This window comes from Prenolepis imparis, unplaced genomic scaffold (genome assembly GCF_030444845.1).
Source record: "Prenolepis imparis isolate NDT839.2.m4 unplaced genomic scaffold, iyPreImpa1.0 SCAF_14, whole genome shotgun sequence".
Classification (NCBI taxonomy): domain Eukaryota; kingdom Metazoa; phylum Arthropoda; class Insecta; order Hymenoptera; family Formicidae; genus Prenolepis; species Prenolepis imparis.
Window position 1 is genome coordinate 8292218 of NW_028141172.1, and position 20249 is coordinate 8312466.

The following is a 20249-nucleotide window of genomic DNA, read 5'->3' on the forward strand; positions in this document are numbered from 1 at the left end:
AAATGACAAACCGTTATTAATATGATCGGAAATTAAATATTCCGGTAATGATCCTGCTATTAACTACCCGAATTTACTATTTTGCAGGGTAAATAAATCGTCGCGAAGTTCAATTTTTTCGGATTCTAGTAATTTGAAAAATAACTCGCTGCCTATTAAAACATCGATATTATTTGGATTGTAAAACAAAGGATCTGCTAGCTTCAGATTCTTCGGAATCGGCAACTGAGAGACTTGAATCGAACATGATGGCAATTGCTTTGTTATTCTTGACACTACCAGACAATGTAATTTTGCTGAAAATTCAGATGTTCGTGATTGTACCTGCAACTGACAACCATGCTCGATTACGCAGTTCATTGTGTTTAGACCGTTAACTGATTCGTAAATATTATCTAGTTTTATTCCTAACTTTTTACACGCTGCTGACGTGTTAAAATTTGTTTCGCTTGCGCTATCTAATAATACTCGTAATTTATAAATATAATTATTTCGCCCGGTAACGTTTACAATAGCAGTTGACATAAGAACACGCTTACGATTCGTATCGCCTTGCACGTGATGAACCGCTGGGCCGCTCGATGTATCGCTTGATGATCCATAAACAGCTGAGACCTCTTGTTTTGAATTTGCCATCTCCTTGGTGAGATGACATAATGTGTTGTGAGCCTTTCCGCACTTTCGACATGAACTCGATTTGCACCTGGCTACTAGATGATCGTTGCGGAGGCAGTTAATGCATAGCTTCAGTTGTTTTACTGTCTCAATTCTATTTTCTACGGGCAAATTTAAAAATTGATTACAGTGATAAATCAAATGTTGGCCTTGACAAAAATAACATCGGCGTCCTTGATTTGTAGTAGCTAATGTTGTTTTGCCTTGAATTCTCGAATTAAATGATTGCTTTTTGTTACCGTCGACCTTATCATTGTTATGATTCCTTGACCTAATTTCTCCAACACCTTCGCTTAAGGAAGCTCGTTCTAATACTTGGCACCGTCGTTGTAAAAAGTCCATTATATTATCCGTCGTGGGATTTTCCAGAGTTTGTGCATGTTCTTCCCAGCGTCGTTTCGTGGCTTGATCTAAATTCTTTTCTATTAAATAAATTATTAATTCTCCCCAGCTTTCGGTCGGGGATTTCATCGATTGTAAAACTCGGAGATGTTTTTGTACATGATCCACGAGATCTCGAATGGCTCCGGCAGACTCGCGAGGTACACGTGGCAGCTCGAATAAACATTGAATGTGTCGTTTGCGAATAACCTTGTCATCCTCGTATCGTTTTTTTAATAACTCCCATGCGACAATATAATTTTGATCAGAAATTTCGATTGATTCTATTACTTTTGCTGCAGCACCGCTTAATGAACCGACTAAATACTGGTGCTTTTGTACATTTGATAGATCGCTATCATGAATTAATGTTTTAAAAGTATCAGCATACCTTTTCCATTCTTCGATTGCTCCGTTGAATGTAGGTAATTTGAGGATCGGCAGTTTCACGTGCGGTTTTCGTGGTGTGCCTGCTGATCGTACGCTTAATCGTTCTAACATTTGTTCTTGATGTTCCAGTATCCGTGTTAGAGCATCATTACTTGTATTATTTGTCTGCTCCGTGAGCTGGGGCATGAGAATCATCTGCTGCTCCAAGATTCGTGCCAACACACTTTCACTCGTTTGACTGCCGCCGCTGGTAGTAGCCTGGGCTGTGGGTTGCAATTCCTCGAGCATTTTTATCAACAATGCTCTCGCTGCCAAATATCGGTCATCGAACTCCGTTTCCTCCGACACATCTCGCTCATTGGATTCGTCTTCCGAAATTACTGTTGAAATTTGCTGTGCGATTGCTTGAAATTTACCATGTATTTCTTCCAAACTATGCAAACGTAGTTCGATTTCCTCCTTCGTGGTTGATTCTGGGTCGTTCTTTATGCGATTCAGAAAATTTTCTGTTGCTGTTAATTTTGCTTTAATTGCTCCTCTCTGTCTTCTTAATTGCTCCGCGGTCATCTTGTTAATTAATCGTCGCGCAAAATTTCACTTAAAACCGTTGAAATCGACGTGTACATTTACTGTCCTTGTAATACTTGAATTCCTCGAAGAATAACTGCAAAGGTCACGTCAACACGCAGCCTAATGGCGAATATATCGGTTCGCTATTGTTCTTGATTAAGTTTGATCTGATCGACGCGTGATTAACAGATTTTTGACTACAAGTATTCGTTTAATTTAAATGCAAAATTGTGATTATTTAACGCAGTTTAATCGATCCACATAGTACGAATAAATTATTGATCGGAAATTGTTTCACCGAGTTACTCGCACACGCGGATCCGGCTCGAAGGACCATAAATATGTGTAATTTCAATTTTTAAATTTTTAAGGTGCTGATTTTTAACTATACATTTCACTCGAAATACTTGGAAATATATTTATTGCTCTGTCTGTACAGGAATTTCGCTTTCTCACGCTGTCAATCACTTCTTCTTCTTCTTCCGAATTCGCTCGCAATTATACCGAAATCCCTACTCGTGGGTTGTCCCCACTCGTCGTTTGATGTGCGTAAATATAATATAAAATTGATTCTCGCGCAGGCTGAGGCCTATCTCGCGTCTCATATACAATACTCAACATATATATTTCCCGATGATAGAAAATATGTATAATATCTAAAGCGAAGCGGGCGCTCATTTATCATCTGTTTCCTGTCGACCTCATTCTGTGTTTATATTATTGTCTCGATCTCATCTTTCCATTTAAAGACCAGTCGCGATGTATCGTTTAACAAGGGCGATTATATGTACGTTCCCGTAGGCCTCTGTGTTTTTTAGCATCGGTAAGTTGCCTCTTTCTTTCGTGTTTCTTTGCTAGCTCGATCAACTTTTCCTTAATCAACACAGGTTTGCAACAATATGCATTTACAAACGTTCTCTTTCCGTTTGGTAACGATGAGAGGTGACGCTGTTGCGATTATACATTGGCTGCGGGGCCCTTCGCCGTTTTTTGCCGCACGATCCTTATGCATCTTTTGAATCATTCTTCTTTCTTTTATGTACGTATTGATTTTATCTTTAATTTTAATTATTCTCTATCTCAAGTTGGTCCTCCTTTTCATTAGAATTATACTACATTTCTGTTTACCATCTCCTCACCGTTTTTTGTTAAATAATTTTTTGCCATTTTTTCAATTTTTTATTTTTATTTTTATTTTATGTTTGTACAGTTTACTGAAGATGGCCCGAATCAGGGACCGAAACGTTTGAATAAATTAATTTTTTAACTCTAAGTTCGTTTCTTCTTTTTTTGTCGCGCTTCTATCCGCGCTCGGCTCTTATTAGCCCGTTTATCTATTAATTTTGAATAGTCAGAGCCTTGATAGTATATGTTTATTATTAAACATTAAACATGCAAAATCGCAATGTAATCCCTAAAAAGTGAACAATAAGTGTGAACATATAAGTTATATAAATACTTAAATACATATAGATATACTTCAACTAATTTACTAACTTCGTCTCGTGAAATTAGTTCATTGCTGAAGGTGAGACCTGGCATGACTCCTCGTTTCTTTAGCCAGAAGATTGCAGCGAAACTGCCACTGAAGAAGATACCTTCGACCGCCGCGAATGCGATTGATCCAGTTTAATGCTCAATTAGCCTTCTTTCCCACGCAAGGAAGCGTCTCGATTGCATTAAATAAGAAATCTCTGCAAATAAAATTATGGCATTAATGCATTTAATTGAATTAAAATCGTTAATTTAAATAATAAAATAGTAGATATAAATAAATATAACAAATAATGTATATAACAATATATAATAATTATGTTAGTAATATTAATTATGCAATCTTTTTATATAATTGAAATAAAATCGTCAAAAAACAACATTATATATATCAAGGTAACTGTACTAATACATATTTATGTACATGTGCTGAGATAACTACAAAATATTGCCAACTATAGTACTTGCTTTTCTTTCTGATCAGAAATGTAAGTTTCGATGAGCAAGGAATACATCTCAAAGTGAATATTCTCTGTGGCTATCTGGAAGCCATAGAAACAACGCGCTTCCGCGATTTTCACCTCTTGACTGAATCTCTCAATCAGATTCTCATTAACGATTCCATCGAAAGCAGCAAAAAACGCCAAAACATGAGATAAAATATCTTTCGTCAGAATTAAGCTTCTCCTCCCAGTATTTTTTATCCAACTGTAAAAAGTTAATAAATTATAGAAAATTTAAAGCAAAATTCATTAAACTTTATTTGTGTTTCTTTGAGAAAAAATTTATTACAGCGCAATAATTTACCTTGTAAAGAGGTACTTCCTCTATGGTCCAAAAGGATGCCACAGCCTTCTTATACATGTTCCAGATATCAGGAAATTACATGGGAAAAATTATAAAGCAATTTGGGCCTTCCTGAAGTAGTGGTTTCAATTCCGGACTGAACTCTTCCTTCAGTTGTATCTTTCGCACAGCTTTTGTTTTGGAAAGCTATAAAAATTTATATATAATAAATATTTTAATTAATGGAATTTCAATACAAAATAAAATATAATAAAAATAAATTTAAGAAATATTTTTTTTTTTTCAGCGACTTTTCGGACCTATATTTTTCTCGCCTATTTTCCCGTTGTAAAGTTCGAGGATTATGAATTGATGGAACTTAGTAATCTCAAACCAAGAGATACAGTTCTAAAAATTAGAATTAATTTTCGTGCTTGGCTCTATTGGTCGTTTTAAAAAATCATATTTATTTATTATATAATAAAAATATTGAAATCATATATAGTAATGAAATTATGTTTACCCCATTTTTTAATCCATGGTCCTGAGATATAGTTGGTGATATGATTTCTTTGGTGATATCTGCAAAAAAAAAAGATCACAATTAATCTAAACTTAATAAAATAATATAATCTAAATAAATTCTCTTTAACAAAAAAAGATTATTAATAATGGGGTAATAATTTCCATTGTAATATCCATTTCTTTAATCATTTATTATATTATTCACATAATTACTAATAACTCAATGAAATCTTTGCATAATTCAAACACTGTATTTAAATATTTTTTGAAGAAAATAGTATGTTATATATTTTTTTTTTGTGAAATTAATTGAAACAAATTGTTTCTGAGCAAATGTGACATTTCAGTGATAAAATAATCAATAAAATCATAAAAGATTTCATATTAAGAAATATATTGAATATCGAATTCAGATATGCTTATTATATTCTAGACTAAATAACATTCAGAATTGTAGATTGTGTGGATTGTACTTGTATGGAATAGCAAACCGTAATATATTTATTTGTTATAAATTCAAAGTTAAGTGCCAATCAGAGCTTCGATATATGTATATGGTACCAAAAAATATTAACCTAAACAAGTACTAATCGATGAGAAAATTCTGTAGTAAATTGATCATAGAAAATTGTCTACCTCTTCATTCTAGGTTATTGATGGCATTAAGTTCAACATCATGAATATATCTAATGCTAAAACATTCTGATGAAAAAGCTGCATATTCTGAGTAATTCTGAGCTTGAAAGTCAAAACACAGGTACATGGGTATCTGTACATGTATATGTGTATGTGTGATGTTTAAAAATATTGCATTTGTACATTAAATAAACTTGTGTTTTTCTTATATAATTGTTATTATTAATTGTTATATTATTATTAAATATATATAGTATTTTTTTTTTGCTTCAAAACATATTTTTTTTCCCCGAATTATTTAATAAACAGTAGATTTATATATACTTTCATATTGACACGTGTTCAATATTGATTGTGTTGTCAAAAAAAAACTTGACAGAAGAAATATAGGATGCGGTAGAAAGAGGAAAACGTGATTCTGTAGAAAAACGAAAAGAGAAGATGCGGATAGGAAAAAGCAGTGTGCAGTGTACTCTTGAAATAATATATAACGAATACGCGATTATAACTCACGTGTGACGACACATTCTCGAGGTGCTTGCGAACATTCTCCTTAGTGGATTCGTGCAACGCCATCGTATATTCGTTCGCAATTATTTCGTATATTATTTCGGTAGTCGTAGAGTTTCCAGCAACGACGGACAGCTCCCAGTTTTTTCCCAGTTTCAGCGAAGGCGAGGCAAGGGCAGGAAGGAAGTTCACATTACGTGGTAAAATTATATCGATTGGGGCGTCTCATTGACCTCTCCCGCCAGTGTTTCGCGCCCAAACGTCATCCGCCAATCAGCTGATCGCGCCTTGCCGCCAAATCCTGGCAATTTTCATATATTTCGTCTTTTTCTTCCTTCTCGTTGCGGTGCGTTCAAAAATCCAATTTCTGTGGAAATACATAATGTTAATCATAGACATATAAACATAAGACTGCTTATAAGGTAGTGGAGCCCTAATTTGGGGCATCCTCTTTACGAAAAAGGATAATATGAATTTACTTGTGTGTCTGTCTTCTTCTAAAGAGATTATTAAAGCCGCGCATACTGGTGCGCAGATTACGTTCACATTACGTGTAAAATTATCTCGATTGGGGCGTCTCATTGGCCTCTCCCGCCAGTGTTTCGCGCCCAAATGTCATCCGCCAATCAGCTGATCGCGCCTTGCCGCCAAATCCCGGCAATTTTCATATATTTCGTCTTTTTCTTTCTTCTCGTTGCGGTGCGTTCAAAAATCCAATTTCTGTGGAAATACATAATGTTAATCATAGACATATAAACATAAGACTGCTTATAAGGTAGTGGAGCCCTAAAGGCTCATTCAGACAGGACGCGTCAAGCGTCAAGCAGCGAGCAGCAATCATTCAACAACCAATAAGCGAGGTAATATTAGCAATGGCGTAAAAAATATTGCCTCGCTTATTGGTTGCTGCTCGCTGCTTGACGCTTGACGCGTCCTGTCTGAATGAGCCTTAAGTTGGGGCATCCTCTTTACGAAAAAGGATAATATGAATTTACTTGTGTGTCTGTCTTCTTCTAAAGAGATTATTAAAGCCGCGCATACTGGTGCGCAGATTACGTCACAAGTCACGTCCACTAGAAACACACAAGTAAATTCATGCTATCTTTTTCCATCAAGAGGATGCCTCTCTCACTCTACAAGCAATGTGGTAGCATCGAGCGTCGGGCACTGCGCAGAAATTCATTGCGCAGAGCATGTTAAGTGAAATAGATTTTAGCTTTTTGCTGTTAATAATAAAAGAAATTTTTCATATTTAGACTTTGCATTATGATATTTCCGCTTACAAAGCACGTAGAGCAAAAATAAAGACACTTTCATTATATAGTTCGACCTCAATCTATCGATTAAACCTAGTAAAAACTCGATCGCTTCAGCCGTTATTGAGCATCCGAATCTATGACTATCTCGAACTGTCCGATTCGCGTAAAGATACACGGTGCCTCGCTTCTGAGAGTCGGCTTCGCCCTAACTAGGCGCGAGACACTACCGTGTCTCTTGATGAGTTATACAAATACTAATTGAGATAAAAAAATTATATTCTAATATGCACACATTAGTATTAAAAATTAATATATGATATCAATTATATATTCATTTATATATATTTTTGTTATATATTTATAAATTTATTAATGAATATAATAATAAATATATATAATTAATATAATATAAATATATATAATAAATTTAACATATTTTTAATAAATATTCACCTATATTAATTTTTTAATTATATTTATTGTATTTATTAATGACTCACCATATATATTATTATAGCCGCAAGAAGCTAAAATCTATCTCATATTTGATATCTGTGCAATGATTTTCTACACGCAGACGCTCGACACTCGATGCTACAAATTTTTTATATATAATTATATACATGTAATAATAATATAAAATTATATAGAAATATATAAAATTCTGTATATATATTATTAAGATTTGTATATATGTAATTATATATGTAATTTAAAATTATATATAATTATACATACACTTATACAGAATTGTATATATATTTCAATATAATTTTATATTATTATATATATAAAATATACTTATGATTTTTTTTCTTTTTTTTTAGGTTACCCTTCGGATGAAGAGTTCGATGTGCCTTCAAAACCTCGCCTTTAGATTATATAGAGATACTATTATGTAGACATAAGAGTCTCTATTTCTTTTTTTCTTAAATATAAAATACTTCTTTTCTTAATTTTTCTAATGAAGTTGAAGATGTACTCGAATGTTATCCAGTCTTTGTCCTTAACAGTCTTGATAATATCGATATTCCTTAAGATTTTTCTTGCTCTTAGTTCTGCATCCTTTACTATTCTTTCCTCGCCATACTTATTGCACTGCCATATAACATGATTCAAATTTTCGCTTTCACCATCGTAATCACATCTAGGATCCTCAATATAATTTTTCTTATATATAGCTAGATAGTGACTCATTAAGATTAAAATGGTTTGCTCTTATTCTATTTATGACACACACAATGTCATAAAATATCTATTTTTATTAAACTTATGAAACCAAAGCTTTTTTCTTTTTCTTTCATAAAATTTTTCAAAATAAAATATTCCTTTATAATTTGCATCTTTAATTAATGAATCCTGTGTCATATAACAAGTAAGTACATTCTAAGTACATTCGCGTTCTAATTGAAATAAAACTTAAATATGCTAGTCACATTCTTCCACTTATCTCATTATTCCTCCTGCAGCGTATCCTCCCAGCCTTCCCACATTTCATCGGGAACCCAAAATTCATTTTCCACTTCGAACACGCGTCTCAACTTAAAAATATCATTATACTTAGATCCGAGGAACTTCTTTTTCTCCCCCCAAAGATACCTTATACGCTTCCTATTCATACGTCGTACAACGAACCTTTTCCACAGTACAGGTTCATTCTTAATAAAAGTTTCTATTTCCACACGCAATGGATTCTGTAAAATAATAATATTAATAAAAAACACAATATTTACAGTTTTCACAACACATTAATTATAGTTTTTAATATTATACTCACATTTAAAGGAAAAAAATCAAAAAGTTGTAAAAAAAAAACTAATAATTATATTCAAAATCGAACTCAACAATATTTCTAACTTTACTATTTTTTTCCTTGTTATTTTTCTCCCTCTTGTACCAACTTTTCACTACACGTGCTTAATCACTACTGTGCAGGCGTTTATGGAACAGTACCAGACGACGAAATCAAATCCATACTCCATCTCCATTGCCTGCGCAGGACAACGCAGGATATCACTTTCGCACGCATATAAAATCTCTGCGTTATATCGTAGAAGCACCCCAAGCTCTTTAAAAGCTCCTTGAAATTAAGAAAGGAGATACTTTCGGTAGTTATTTCGAGTTATTTATGTGGATAATTGATATGACTGTGATAATTGCATTGATCACAAAAATCAAGAGAATATTTTTTTATTAAAAAATAAGTAAAATTCAGGCAGCTATAAGTTCGGTAGAAATGAACGAAATTTAAATCTAACAAAAGGATTTTAAAGCTTGAAATTTCTACTTTTGAAAGGAGCATTATTTTTTTTGTGTTTCTATTTTTTTGTCTTCTGAGTTTGGTAATTTTTACATAAAGAATACAAGATTTTTACATAAAGAACCACAAGCTAAACAAAATGAGAAATTTTTGTCCTATTTTGAGACCTGTCACTATCTCAAAAAAAAAATGCCACAATTTTTGACTTTTCAATGTAAAAACTTAAAGTTTTTTCTACAAAATCTTTTTTTAAAAATGTTTCTAAGATTTTTTAAATTATTGAGTTATCGCGGATTAAGTAAAAAATGAGCATTTTGACTTTGATTGTTCATAACTTCATTAAAAATCGTATCGTAATTTAAAAAAACAGATTCTTAAAACTGAATCTTTGCTCTATCGAACGTATAATTGCCACATTTTCTTAATAACATATAGACATGATTCAAATGGATGAAAATAACGAATAAATAAAATAATAAATAAAAAATAAAAATTAGCAATTTTGTCATTTTTTATTTTGATCCAGAAAAGAATTAAAAGAAGTTGCTTAATTTAAATGGAAAATAAAATTTAATCAACATAAATTGATTTCCAGTGCACTGATGACACTATGTACATACATTGATTCTTTGACTTGATTTTTAATAAAAAATTTGTTTTTGGATCATCTTTAATTGACAAAAATTCATGCATCTTGATTTCTATTTCCATCTTACATTTTCGATAAATCTTTAAAACGATTGAAAAAGAGATAAGGAACAAGGAATGAAAAATCCGTACGTCATGATTTATAATAAAATAGTGCTTATATGATTAAAATAAACTATCGCCGAATAGCGATAGCGATAACGTTTTTCAATTAAATTTTTTGCTTTTTTGAGTTCGGCCAAAAAGTACATCAACTTGTTTTGCATAAATTTGTTTTGTAAATTCATCTATTGAAAATGATTCAAAGGAAGATCGAAAAGTTCAAATCACATAAAAAAGATTTTAAGATAAGTTTGTTGCGCGCCTTTTTTTTACACATAATTCTTATTAGTCCATTTCTTATCTGAAGTTTTGTATTGATATATTACAGTCTAGTCGCTTTTTTATTATCTTCTTTTATGAATATTTCCTTAGAAACTATAAGCTTCCAAAATATGCATAGGAAAAAATTATCAATGTAAATCTCTCTGTCATATAATTACAGCTTTTATTAAAAAAAGATCTATTTAAAATTTTTTAATTTTATATTTTATAATACCGGAAGTCTGCTATCCGGAAAACACCGAACATTTGGCAGAAGCGCCGAGCGCCCATTGTTTTGTAATCGTTAAGACCGGAGCACAGATTTTTGCATAACGTATAATGCATAAAGAATTCAACCAATCAGAGTCCTTCATTTCTATTCCCAGGATACAACTGAAAGATTCTGATTAATTGAATCCCTTAAGCGGACAATGTCTACAATAAGAATTTAAGACGAAAGACAAGAAATTAACCAATTACAGTTGAATGTAAGAAGAATAATCGAATATAATTGGTTAATTTCTTATATCTTATGTCTAGGATCGTTGTCCGGCGCCGAAGCCGAGTAGTACTCCTGTATAGACGATCCTCCACCGGGCCGCCTAATAATACGAAAAATCCAGTCGGCGCGTGTAAAAAACCCGTATATAATCAGCATGTCAATACCTACCAATTTCAGGTTGCGCAGTCGCGCATCAAGCCAAATCGTAGAGATGGAGATAGGGTGGAGATACAGCCGCGCGCCGCGCGTCCAGTAAACAAGGACAGATATATTTTCTATCTTTCTCTTATCAAGGCAACGCGCTCACTTTATATGCGTTGAATGAATTTTTACAGCTTTTATATATTATATATTAAATAAAAATTGATGCTCTATATGCCATAAATATAATGTATATGTATACATGTATATATTATATATATATTTTCTTGTGTGTGTGTGTGTGTATATATATATATATATATATATATATATATATATGCATATATATAATAAATAAAAATAAAAAAATTATATTAATTAAAGCAGTATTTTTTTAATTCAGTAAAATGTCTATAAAAGTATAAGATAAAAAATAAATATTTTATAAAATGAATTAATTTAATTAATTCAATTTAATTATTTTTTGTATATACTTTACATTTTGAGTCAATATATTTTTTTGCATAAAATATTTAAAATATCTATCTATAATATATATTCTTGATAATTTAAACTTAATGTTTCTATATACGCAGGATCTCGATGAAAAACGTTTAAAGAATAATAATTATAATATTATAATAATTTTAATATATTTTTGAATCGGATGGAAGATGCACAGTGTGGCGAAAAAGAATTGTGAATTGACTTCGATTAATTTGATATTCACTATAAAACTCGGCGGTAGTTCAGTAATGGTATAGGTATAGGGCTATATGAGTGCTGGAGGAGTTACTATTTAATTTTATTGAGGATATAATTAATTATGAAACATAAATTGCCATTTTAAAAATAATCTAGCCGCCAGTGCGGAAAAACTTGGACTCGAAAATTAATGTATTTTCCAACAAGACAACGATTCGAAGCATACAGCTTATAACACTAAAAATTGGCTGTTGTATAATCTACCCCGACAATTGCATTCTTCTCCACAATCACTGGATTTAAATCCCATAGAGCGCATTTGTGCAGTATTCCCGAAAATGCAATGAGGAAAAGGCAAGCATCGAATCGTGCAAATTTTATTAAAATTTTGAGACGAAATTTCACCTATTGTTACGAAAAATCTCATTAATTCGATGCCACGAAGACTATAGACAATGATGATCGACTCTAAAGGATACTCGACAAAATATTAATTTTATTTTTTATTATTAAAAAATCAAGCTGTATGAATACTTTTTGTGCCTTTGAATATCATAATTTTTATTATTTTATTGTTTTGAAGTATAAAATGTTATAATTTATAAGTTTTGTTGGTAAATCTGTATAAATCTGTATAAAGGTTACACATTTATCTAATTGTGTTTGAATCGGTCTCACCGATTTAAACGCTCTTAGATATGTGTAGGGGAAAGTATTCTGAGTAATTCCCCGCAAGAATCAAGTGGAGGTCGGCATTGGTTTAGGATTTAGGAGATAAATGAAAATTTGACACGAAAGTTTGTATACGATGTAATAATGTGTTATTTTTTGACGAAAAAAATCTCTTTATGATCTTTATGTATGGGCGGGGGAGAGGCTAGCCCTTCCCTTCCATCCTCATCCTCCAAAAAAGTCTAACCTAACCTAACCCAATCAATGTCCACGGAATGAATTTTTATTAGTAATACTTCACCCCTTAGTCATAGGTTTGGGTTAGACAAAAAGTGAATCTTGCAAAGTACATGCGTGGACACGTGGGGGTTTCGCCCTCCCTACGGGAGGGCTCCACTTATTATCGGAGAAATAAATAAAAATAATACTGCATGTAAGAACATATATATTTTATCTTCTTTTATAAAGAAGGTGGATAATGTTTTGCCATTATGTAAAAAAATACCTCTATTCGTTCTTTAAATGTAAATTTTCGTTTGAAAATAAATTCTGCGATATATAACCAGCATAATATTGTTTCCGAGTATTATCGTGGAATATTAGCACAAGTATCTCTCCAAGTTCTTTCAATGTTCTGAGTATGAGCTTTAATGCCAGAATCAACGAAACTGTACGAATGATTAACAGAGTCAATAAGTGTTTATATCCTTTATTTTCCAGACATTTATACGCTTTCCAACAGTCAGATATAATCGTTGTACCAGGCTTGATCCATTTTTTAATAACCGTTAACAATGTACTTATGCAGACTGATCTGGTACACAAAGATTTAAATAAAGATTTTTTTTGTTTCCCGCTCAAAACCGCCAATATCTACTGTCCTGTAATTAATCGACCTTTTTCAAATTTTCTTTTTCCTATTTTCGCTCGATCTATTTCAAATGCCTTCTCCACCTAACATTTCAGTATTATGCTCTATCAAGACAAAGCTAAAAAAGAATTTTTTAATACACAAACGAAAAGATAATTAAATATAAAAATATATAAAAATATAATGAAAAATACCTTGCGACAGAAATGTAACCAATCGACAACAGTACGATCGGTATTTAGTTCATTCATGAGGAATACATGTCGAGGAGGACGTATCATTAAAAAATATCCTATAAATCTGTATATATCTTATATATTCAAAAATGTGAATGCGAAAACCATGACTTATGAAATGGACTCACTGCAAAATTGCACCATACTTTCTGTCGTTTTTTTCTTTTTACATTGTTTATATGTTACATTGTAACACAGAAAAAGCATAGGCTCACGATTTAAATTAACGTTTACTTTACATCGTTTACTTACATTTAATTTGTGTATGAATAACTTTTTGTTCTATCAAAAAACTCTATTATTTATTATTATCCTCAATAAAGCTCAGAAATTCGTGTAATTGCATATTGAAAGCTTCTAACGAATTGCGAGGAAACGGTGAGAATCCGATTGTTGTCAAAATATCCATACTCATGTAGCTATCTTTCAAATAATGTAAATAGAAACTTTTTTACTTAGAAGGTCATAAACAGAATACGATGTACATAAACATGACTGTTTCTAATATTAGTTTATAATACTTAAGGGAACGCTTTAAAATTGTCAAACTTTAATTTGTTATACCTTTTAAACTAATGCAGACCGCCAATTAATTCTTGCGGGGAATTACTCTGTACACTCCCCCCTACAACATGTCTAAGTAGCGATTAAATCGATAAGGCGTGACCTTTTGTATAGGATGTGCCGAATATCCGATAAATATCCGGTATCTGGCCTATCCGGCTACTTTTTTACAATCTGGTCGGATAGCCAGATAGTAAATCTATCCGCTAACTATCCGGCTATTCAATCTATTCGGCCATATTCCACAATCCGACTGGTGAAAATTTAAATATTTTAAATATAATGAATAATAACTTATAACATATAAAATCGTATACATATAAAACCGTATAAAACGCACATTGATAAAAGTTTATTTAGTTAGATTGACCAAACATTTGATGAAATATAGATCATCAAAATATTTTATCAAACTTTTGGCCATTTAACTATAATAAATACTTTTATTATTTAATTATTTAATTACAGGGTGGTTCTTGTAACGGTCGTCAGGATTTTTGAGACGTTTCCGACAGAATAAAAACAAGTTTATATACTAAAAATTAATCTGCTTTACGCAAGCTATATAACATGTAATAAAAACAAATTAGAAAAAAAAAATTTTTTACAAAAAATTACTTTGAATTTTTTTAATGGAACCACTATATTTTCTTTATATAAATCGATCTTCACAATATTTTGCATAAAAAGTTATATAAGAATATAGGATAGCCAAAAAGTTTACAAGATATTTTATACTTTGATTTATATAAGATTATTTATATAAGATACTTTATATAAGATTATGTCAAATTAAAGAGTATAAAATATCTCGTAAACTTTTTCTCTCGTTCACTTTTTGACTATCTTACCCTTATAACTTTTTATGCAGAATATTGTGAGGATTCGATTTATATAAAGAAAATATGGTGGTTCCATTAAAAAAATTCAAGGTGACATTGATTTTTTTAAAATTATTTTTAAATTTGTTTTTATTGCATGTTATAGCGTAAAACAGATTAATTTTTACTATATAAAACTTTTTTTTAAACCGTCGGAAACGTGGCGACCATTATGAGAATCACCCTGTATAGTTCAAATGATTCACCAATATTAATAATTAAATAAATATTAATCTTTTATTAAATTTTTAATTAAATTATCGATATAAAATAGTTAATTATGCGCGAAATAGTAACAAATGTACATATAACTTTAAATATAATCTTTTCTTTATTAAAAAACACAGTTAAATTCATTTTTTTAGTTTCTTCGCCCGCGGTTATCCGGTTATACCCCTTCCCCTCCCCCCCCCTCAGTAGCAAAAAGTCAAATGTCAAAGTGTCGAATTATCCGGTGTCCACAGTTATCCGGAAAATTCACTATTTGGAACATTTCTACTTTTGTATAGATTTACCATATATTTTATTTATTTATTATACTAGAACAACACAAGCGCGCGTCATTCCTCAATTTTTATATAAAAAAGATTGATATTAAAAAAAAAATAATATAAAGTTTATTTAAACTTCATTAATCTTTTTTGTCAGAAATCAACTGATTAAATCGTTAATTTGCAAATTAAAATTTAAAATAATATTACGTTTTAAAAATTAAAATAATAATATGTTTTAAATAATATATATTATAGTTATTCAAACACGAATAATATTTTGTGACAGAAATCAACTGATAAATGTCAAAAAATATTAATCGAGTTTAAATAACTATAATATATTATTTAAAACATATTATTATTTTATAAAATTTAATTAGCAAATTAACGCTTTAATCAACTGATTTCTATCAAGAAATATTAATAAAGCGTCAATTTGCTAATTAAATTATGAAATAATAATATATTAAAAATATTAAGATAGTAATATGTTATATAATACCTTTGACGCGAATAATATTCTTTGACAGAAAGCAGCTGATAACTATAACAATATTAAAGCAGTTTAAAGCATTATAACATATTATTAGAGATGCAACGAATAGTATATTTGACCGAATACCGAATACCGAATATTATATAAGATTATGGCCGAATAACCGAATATTCGGCGAATATTAGGCAAAACAATGGAGTGAGCGCGCGGCACTCCCGACCGCGAACCTCCGTGTACAGACGCATGTTATGACAAGTTCATTCGCTTGTTAGTTTAGCTCAGACCGCGCGACGTAAAAGGTATTGGTTCTTATTTCTTATTATAATTAGTTTAGTTGGTTCTTATTAGGTAGTTTTTATTATTTTCATTATTTAATTTTTATTATTTTCATTTAGTTTTGTGAAATATACATGATGGCTTCTATAAATAAGAAGAAATCGCCTATATGGACATATTTTATCGAATGCGAAGATCCAAAAATAGTAGAATGTAAATTATTTATTATTTCTTATTACCTTCCAGTTTTACAGTTAAAACTATTCGGTATTCGGCCGAATAATAGACTAAATATTCGGTGTTCGGCCGAATAGTAAAAATGTAGCCGAATAGACAGAATACCGAATAGTTGCCTAATATTCGTTGCATCTCTACATATTATACATATATTATATATAACATATATTACTTTTACTTTTGTAACATATTATTAAATATATTAATATGAAAATTAAATTAGTAAATAAACGCCTTAAATAGCTGATTTCTGTAAAAAAATATTAATGAAGCTTATAAGTTAACCCTCAGGAATACCGCTGAGTCTGTGAGACTTTGTGCATTTTTCGAAGGCGTGGCATTTTTGTACAGGTCAAAGGAGGACGTCGGGATGAGGGGGGGGGGAAGTTGTATAGTCAAGGGGAAAAAAGTTGTATAATATAATAGTATAAATAATTGAAAATGCTGAGGACAGGGTCCTCTCAGACCCAGCTGTGTGTGAACGGAATTAAGCGGTGTTCCTAAGGGTTAAGTAAGCTTAATTATAATAATATGTAACAATATAATTAATAAATAAACAATACGTGTGTGTGTGTGTGTGTGTAAGATAAGTCAAACGTATGTTTTAAAAATTTATGAGCGTGTTCCTGGATAAAGAATGTTCATATAAACATATAGTTGCATCATGGTAGAAACACAACTTTCTGGTTAGAAGGCCGGGAAGAATGTATCCAGACAAGCTTTAGGCTAAAAAAAGCAGAACCAGTTAACTATGTCTGTAATCATCGTTAATCTTGTTTGAAAACGTAAGAACGAAACATGTAAATATATATATTATTACGTCCGCAGAGCGGCTTTGCGATATCTCGAAGCGCGCCGCGACACGTAGACACTCACGTGTTACGTCTCTGGGGATCGATTGTGTATCTTGGGTGAGTTGCTCACGAGGTGAATATTACAAAAGTGAACAAATTTACTAGATTTCGACAAATAAAATTGTAGATACTCTAGTGAATTTCCTCACTTTTGTAATTTTCACTTCGTGAGCAACTAATCCAAGATGCACAATCGATCCCCTGCTGGTTTAATTCGTGATCATCCATTGAGTCTGCTTGGGAAATTGAGGAACATCTCGTTGTCAAGGAGTTGTTTGTAAACAGCAGCTGTCATCTGAGTCCGAATTCCGCAACCGTCGTGTGCGGATGTTCAGCCGGCGATTCTGATTACTATTTAAATATTTATGTTTGTTCTCGTTCTTATTTTCCATTAAAGTTCCATTTATGTTCTTTATAATACACGCCTTATTATTTCCCGACGCAAGTGAGTGTGTGAGTGTCTGCGTGTCGCGGCGCGCTTCGAGATATCGAGATATTGATTCGCAGCTGCGAGAACGCGATGACGAGCTTCATAGGATGCAGGTGAGATTCCAACAACAATTTTTACAGCTGAGTCCCCTCAATAATAGATCGCGAAATAATGAAAATCCAAATTTAACTGAATTTGGTTATAAGCTGCGCGAATTTTTGACTCAATTCGATCTGATAGCTCGGACTAACGGTTGGAATAACTAAATAGGTTTAAGCGGCTTGCTTGAGAGGAAAAGCGCGTTCAGTTTTAGATGGAATATTTGAAGTTGAGAATTTGAGATTTGAAGACTTAAAATCAAAATTAGAATTACGATTCGGGGAAGGGCATTTGGCCCAAACTTATTACACATAGTTTACCAACAGAAGACAGAAAAATTCAGAAGATTTAGCTACATTAGGCGCGGATTTGAAAAGATTGTCGCGACTTGCTTACCCCGAGTGTTCCCATGAAGTGAGAGATAATAAAATTGCTTGCGGGAAAGAAAAGAAGAAGAGAGAAAAATAATAAAGACGAGATGGAATTGTTAAATCTAAAGGACGAAGACTGCCTCACTCCGCGATTTTAGATCCGTGGGTTTTCCCGGGGGTCTTTGGGCGAATGCCGAGGAAGTCTGTGAAGTTGGCACCCCAAAATGCGAATTTTTATAAAATTGATATGGCATTTGATTGTCCACAATTTGTCCACATTTGTCCATAGATAATCGTTTTTGTCCACTGTGAAAAAAATTAAAAATTTACTTATTAGAAATAAGATAAAAAATTTTTTTTTTTTTTAAGTGGATAAAAACGATTATTTATGGATAAATGTGAACAAATAATGCACAAACAGAATCTATTTATAATTTTTAAACAAATGCACTTATTGTTAGAGATGCTTATGATAAAATTGATTTCAGATTTTTAAAAATCTTTTTTTGCAAGATGGACAAAAGACGATTATTTATGGACAAATGTGGACAAATTGTGGACAATTGAATGCCATATCAATTTTATAAAAATTCGTATTTCGGGGTGCCAACTTCACAGACCTATGCCGAGGCAGAGGCTTGAGAAGTCCTCTTTGAGAGATTCCTGAAAAGATTATTTTGGATTTGCACTTCCGTTATTTGATTGTCGGGACGACAATCATCTTGCGAAGAGGGGGGCAAGTGTTACGTCGAATTTGTTGTTGCATTTCATGTTTTGTTTCAATATTTGTTTATAACTTTGTAAAAAAGCATTTCTATTCAAAGTTCATATAACATTATTTTCTTATTTCTACTTGTACAATATGCTCCCGTAATTTGTCGATTATATAGTTAACCAGGACACAATAAACTTAAGCGACAACAATAAACTTCGATATTTGCGCGAGTATCGATTTTACATACCTTCTTTAGAGGTAAAGTAAATGTTTGAAAATTCACATAAAAGATGTTTGAAACACGACAATCCATTGATCTCCAGCATGCGTAAATAATACGTCAATAGAGTCGCCGTCAAAGTACACTGTGAATATATACTATAAAATATTATAAATATATATATATACTCTACTGAGACGCATACGCACACCAGAAATTGGCGGATTGCTTTCATACCAATTTTCAAACATTTCCTTTTCTAAAAAAGGTATGTAAAGTCGATACTCGCATATATCGAAGTTTATTGTTGTCGTTTTTCCGCGATGCTCATTGGCTATCTCGATTCGCATTGTGCGTTATATTCGTATAGCATTGAGCTGTCATCGCGAGGGTTAACAGTTTGACAGTTGTACAAAATAAAATTATATAAAATTATTTCATAAAATCGGACAATGGCGCGCGCTTGTGTTGTCTAGTGCAGTGCTGTCATTTAGTTGTACATTTCGAGCTGATTTCGTTGTCGATTCGCATTGTGCGTTATATTCGTATAGCATTGAGCTGTCATCGCGAAGGTTAACAGTTTGACAGTTGTACAAAATAAAATTATATAAAATTATTACATAAAATCGGACAATGGCGCGCGCTTGTGTTGTCTAGTGCAGTGCTGTCATTTAGTTGCACATTTCGAGCTGATTTCGTTGTCGACACCTACTGTTTCCCTCTTGCCGCGCGTGTCTTAGCAACGAGTTTTGGACTCTTCCCAGTGAGCAATATGTTATCAAAAGAAATTCATAAAGTACTCAAGTTTAAGAGTCGGACTTCCGATAACTTCATTAAAATGATAATATTATGATATCAATAAGTCCTCCAATGCGTCGATTTTAGAGGAAAGAAAGACATCACATAAACGACATCTAAAAGAATTCCACAATCTGACTTCTTTTAAATATCAAAAAAAGGTTACCGTTAAGAATTGCTATTTGTAGTA

The 20249-nt window shown here is 31.9% G+C and overlaps 2 protein-coding genes across 3 annotated transcripts; both read right to left on the reverse strand.

Moving 5' to 3' along the window:
• Positions 1 to 3: 3 nt before the first annotated feature.
• Positions 4 to 3630, reverse strand: LOC145945263 (uncharacterized). Its single transcript, XM_083054148.1, has 2 exons — positions 3514 to 3630; positions 4 to 3430 (listed from the first exon to the last, which is right to left on the reverse strand). The coding sequence occupies exon 2, from the start codon at positions 2011 to 2013 to the stop codon at positions 64 to 66; it is 1950 nt and encodes a 649-aa protein (XP_082910274.1). The 5' UTR covers positions 2014 to 3430; positions 3514 to 3630; the 3' UTR covers positions 4 to 63.
• Positions 3631 to 3633: 3 nt separating this feature from the next.
• LOC145945264 (uncharacterized) lies at positions 3634 to 8611 on the reverse strand. Of its 2 annotated transcripts, XM_083054150.1 has the most exons (9): positions 8209 to 8611; positions 8059 to 8097; positions 6963 to 7040; positions 6447 to 6687; positions 5971 to 6334; positions 4820 to 4878; positions 4318 to 4503; positions 3979 to 4218; positions 3634 to 3710 (listed from the first exon to the last, which is right to left on the reverse strand). In XM_083054150.1, exons 1-3 carry the CDS (start codon positions 8421 to 8423, stop codon positions 7025 to 7027), a joined length of 270 nt encoding a protein of 89 aa, XP_082910276.1. In that variant the 5' UTR covers positions 8424 to 8611; the 3' UTR covers positions 3634 to 3710; positions 3979 to 4218; positions 4318 to 4503; positions 4820 to 4878; positions 5971 to 6334; positions 6447 to 6687; positions 6963 to 7024. The 2 variants fall into 2 exon arrangements, with proteins under 2 accessions (XP_082910276.1, XP_082910275.1); XM_083054149.1 differs by lacking the exons at positions 6963 to 7040; positions 8059 to 8097.
• Between the last annotated feature and the right edge of the window lie 11638 nt (positions 8612 to 20249).

Bases quoted from the DNA above. Each gene is read 5' to 3' on its own strand.
- LOC145945263 (XM_083054148.1), bottom strand. From the start codon at position 2,013: ATGACCGCGGAGCAATTAAGAAGACAGAGAGGAGCAATTAAAGCAAAA.
- LOC145945264 (XM_083054149.1), bottom strand. From the start codon at position 8,423: ATGAGTCACTATCTAGCTATATATAAGAAAAATTATATTGAGGATCCT. The intron at 6,688-8,208 runs GTACATCTTCAA...GTATTTCCACAG, and splicing joins AAAGACTGGATAACATTCGA to AAATTGGATTTTTGAACGCA.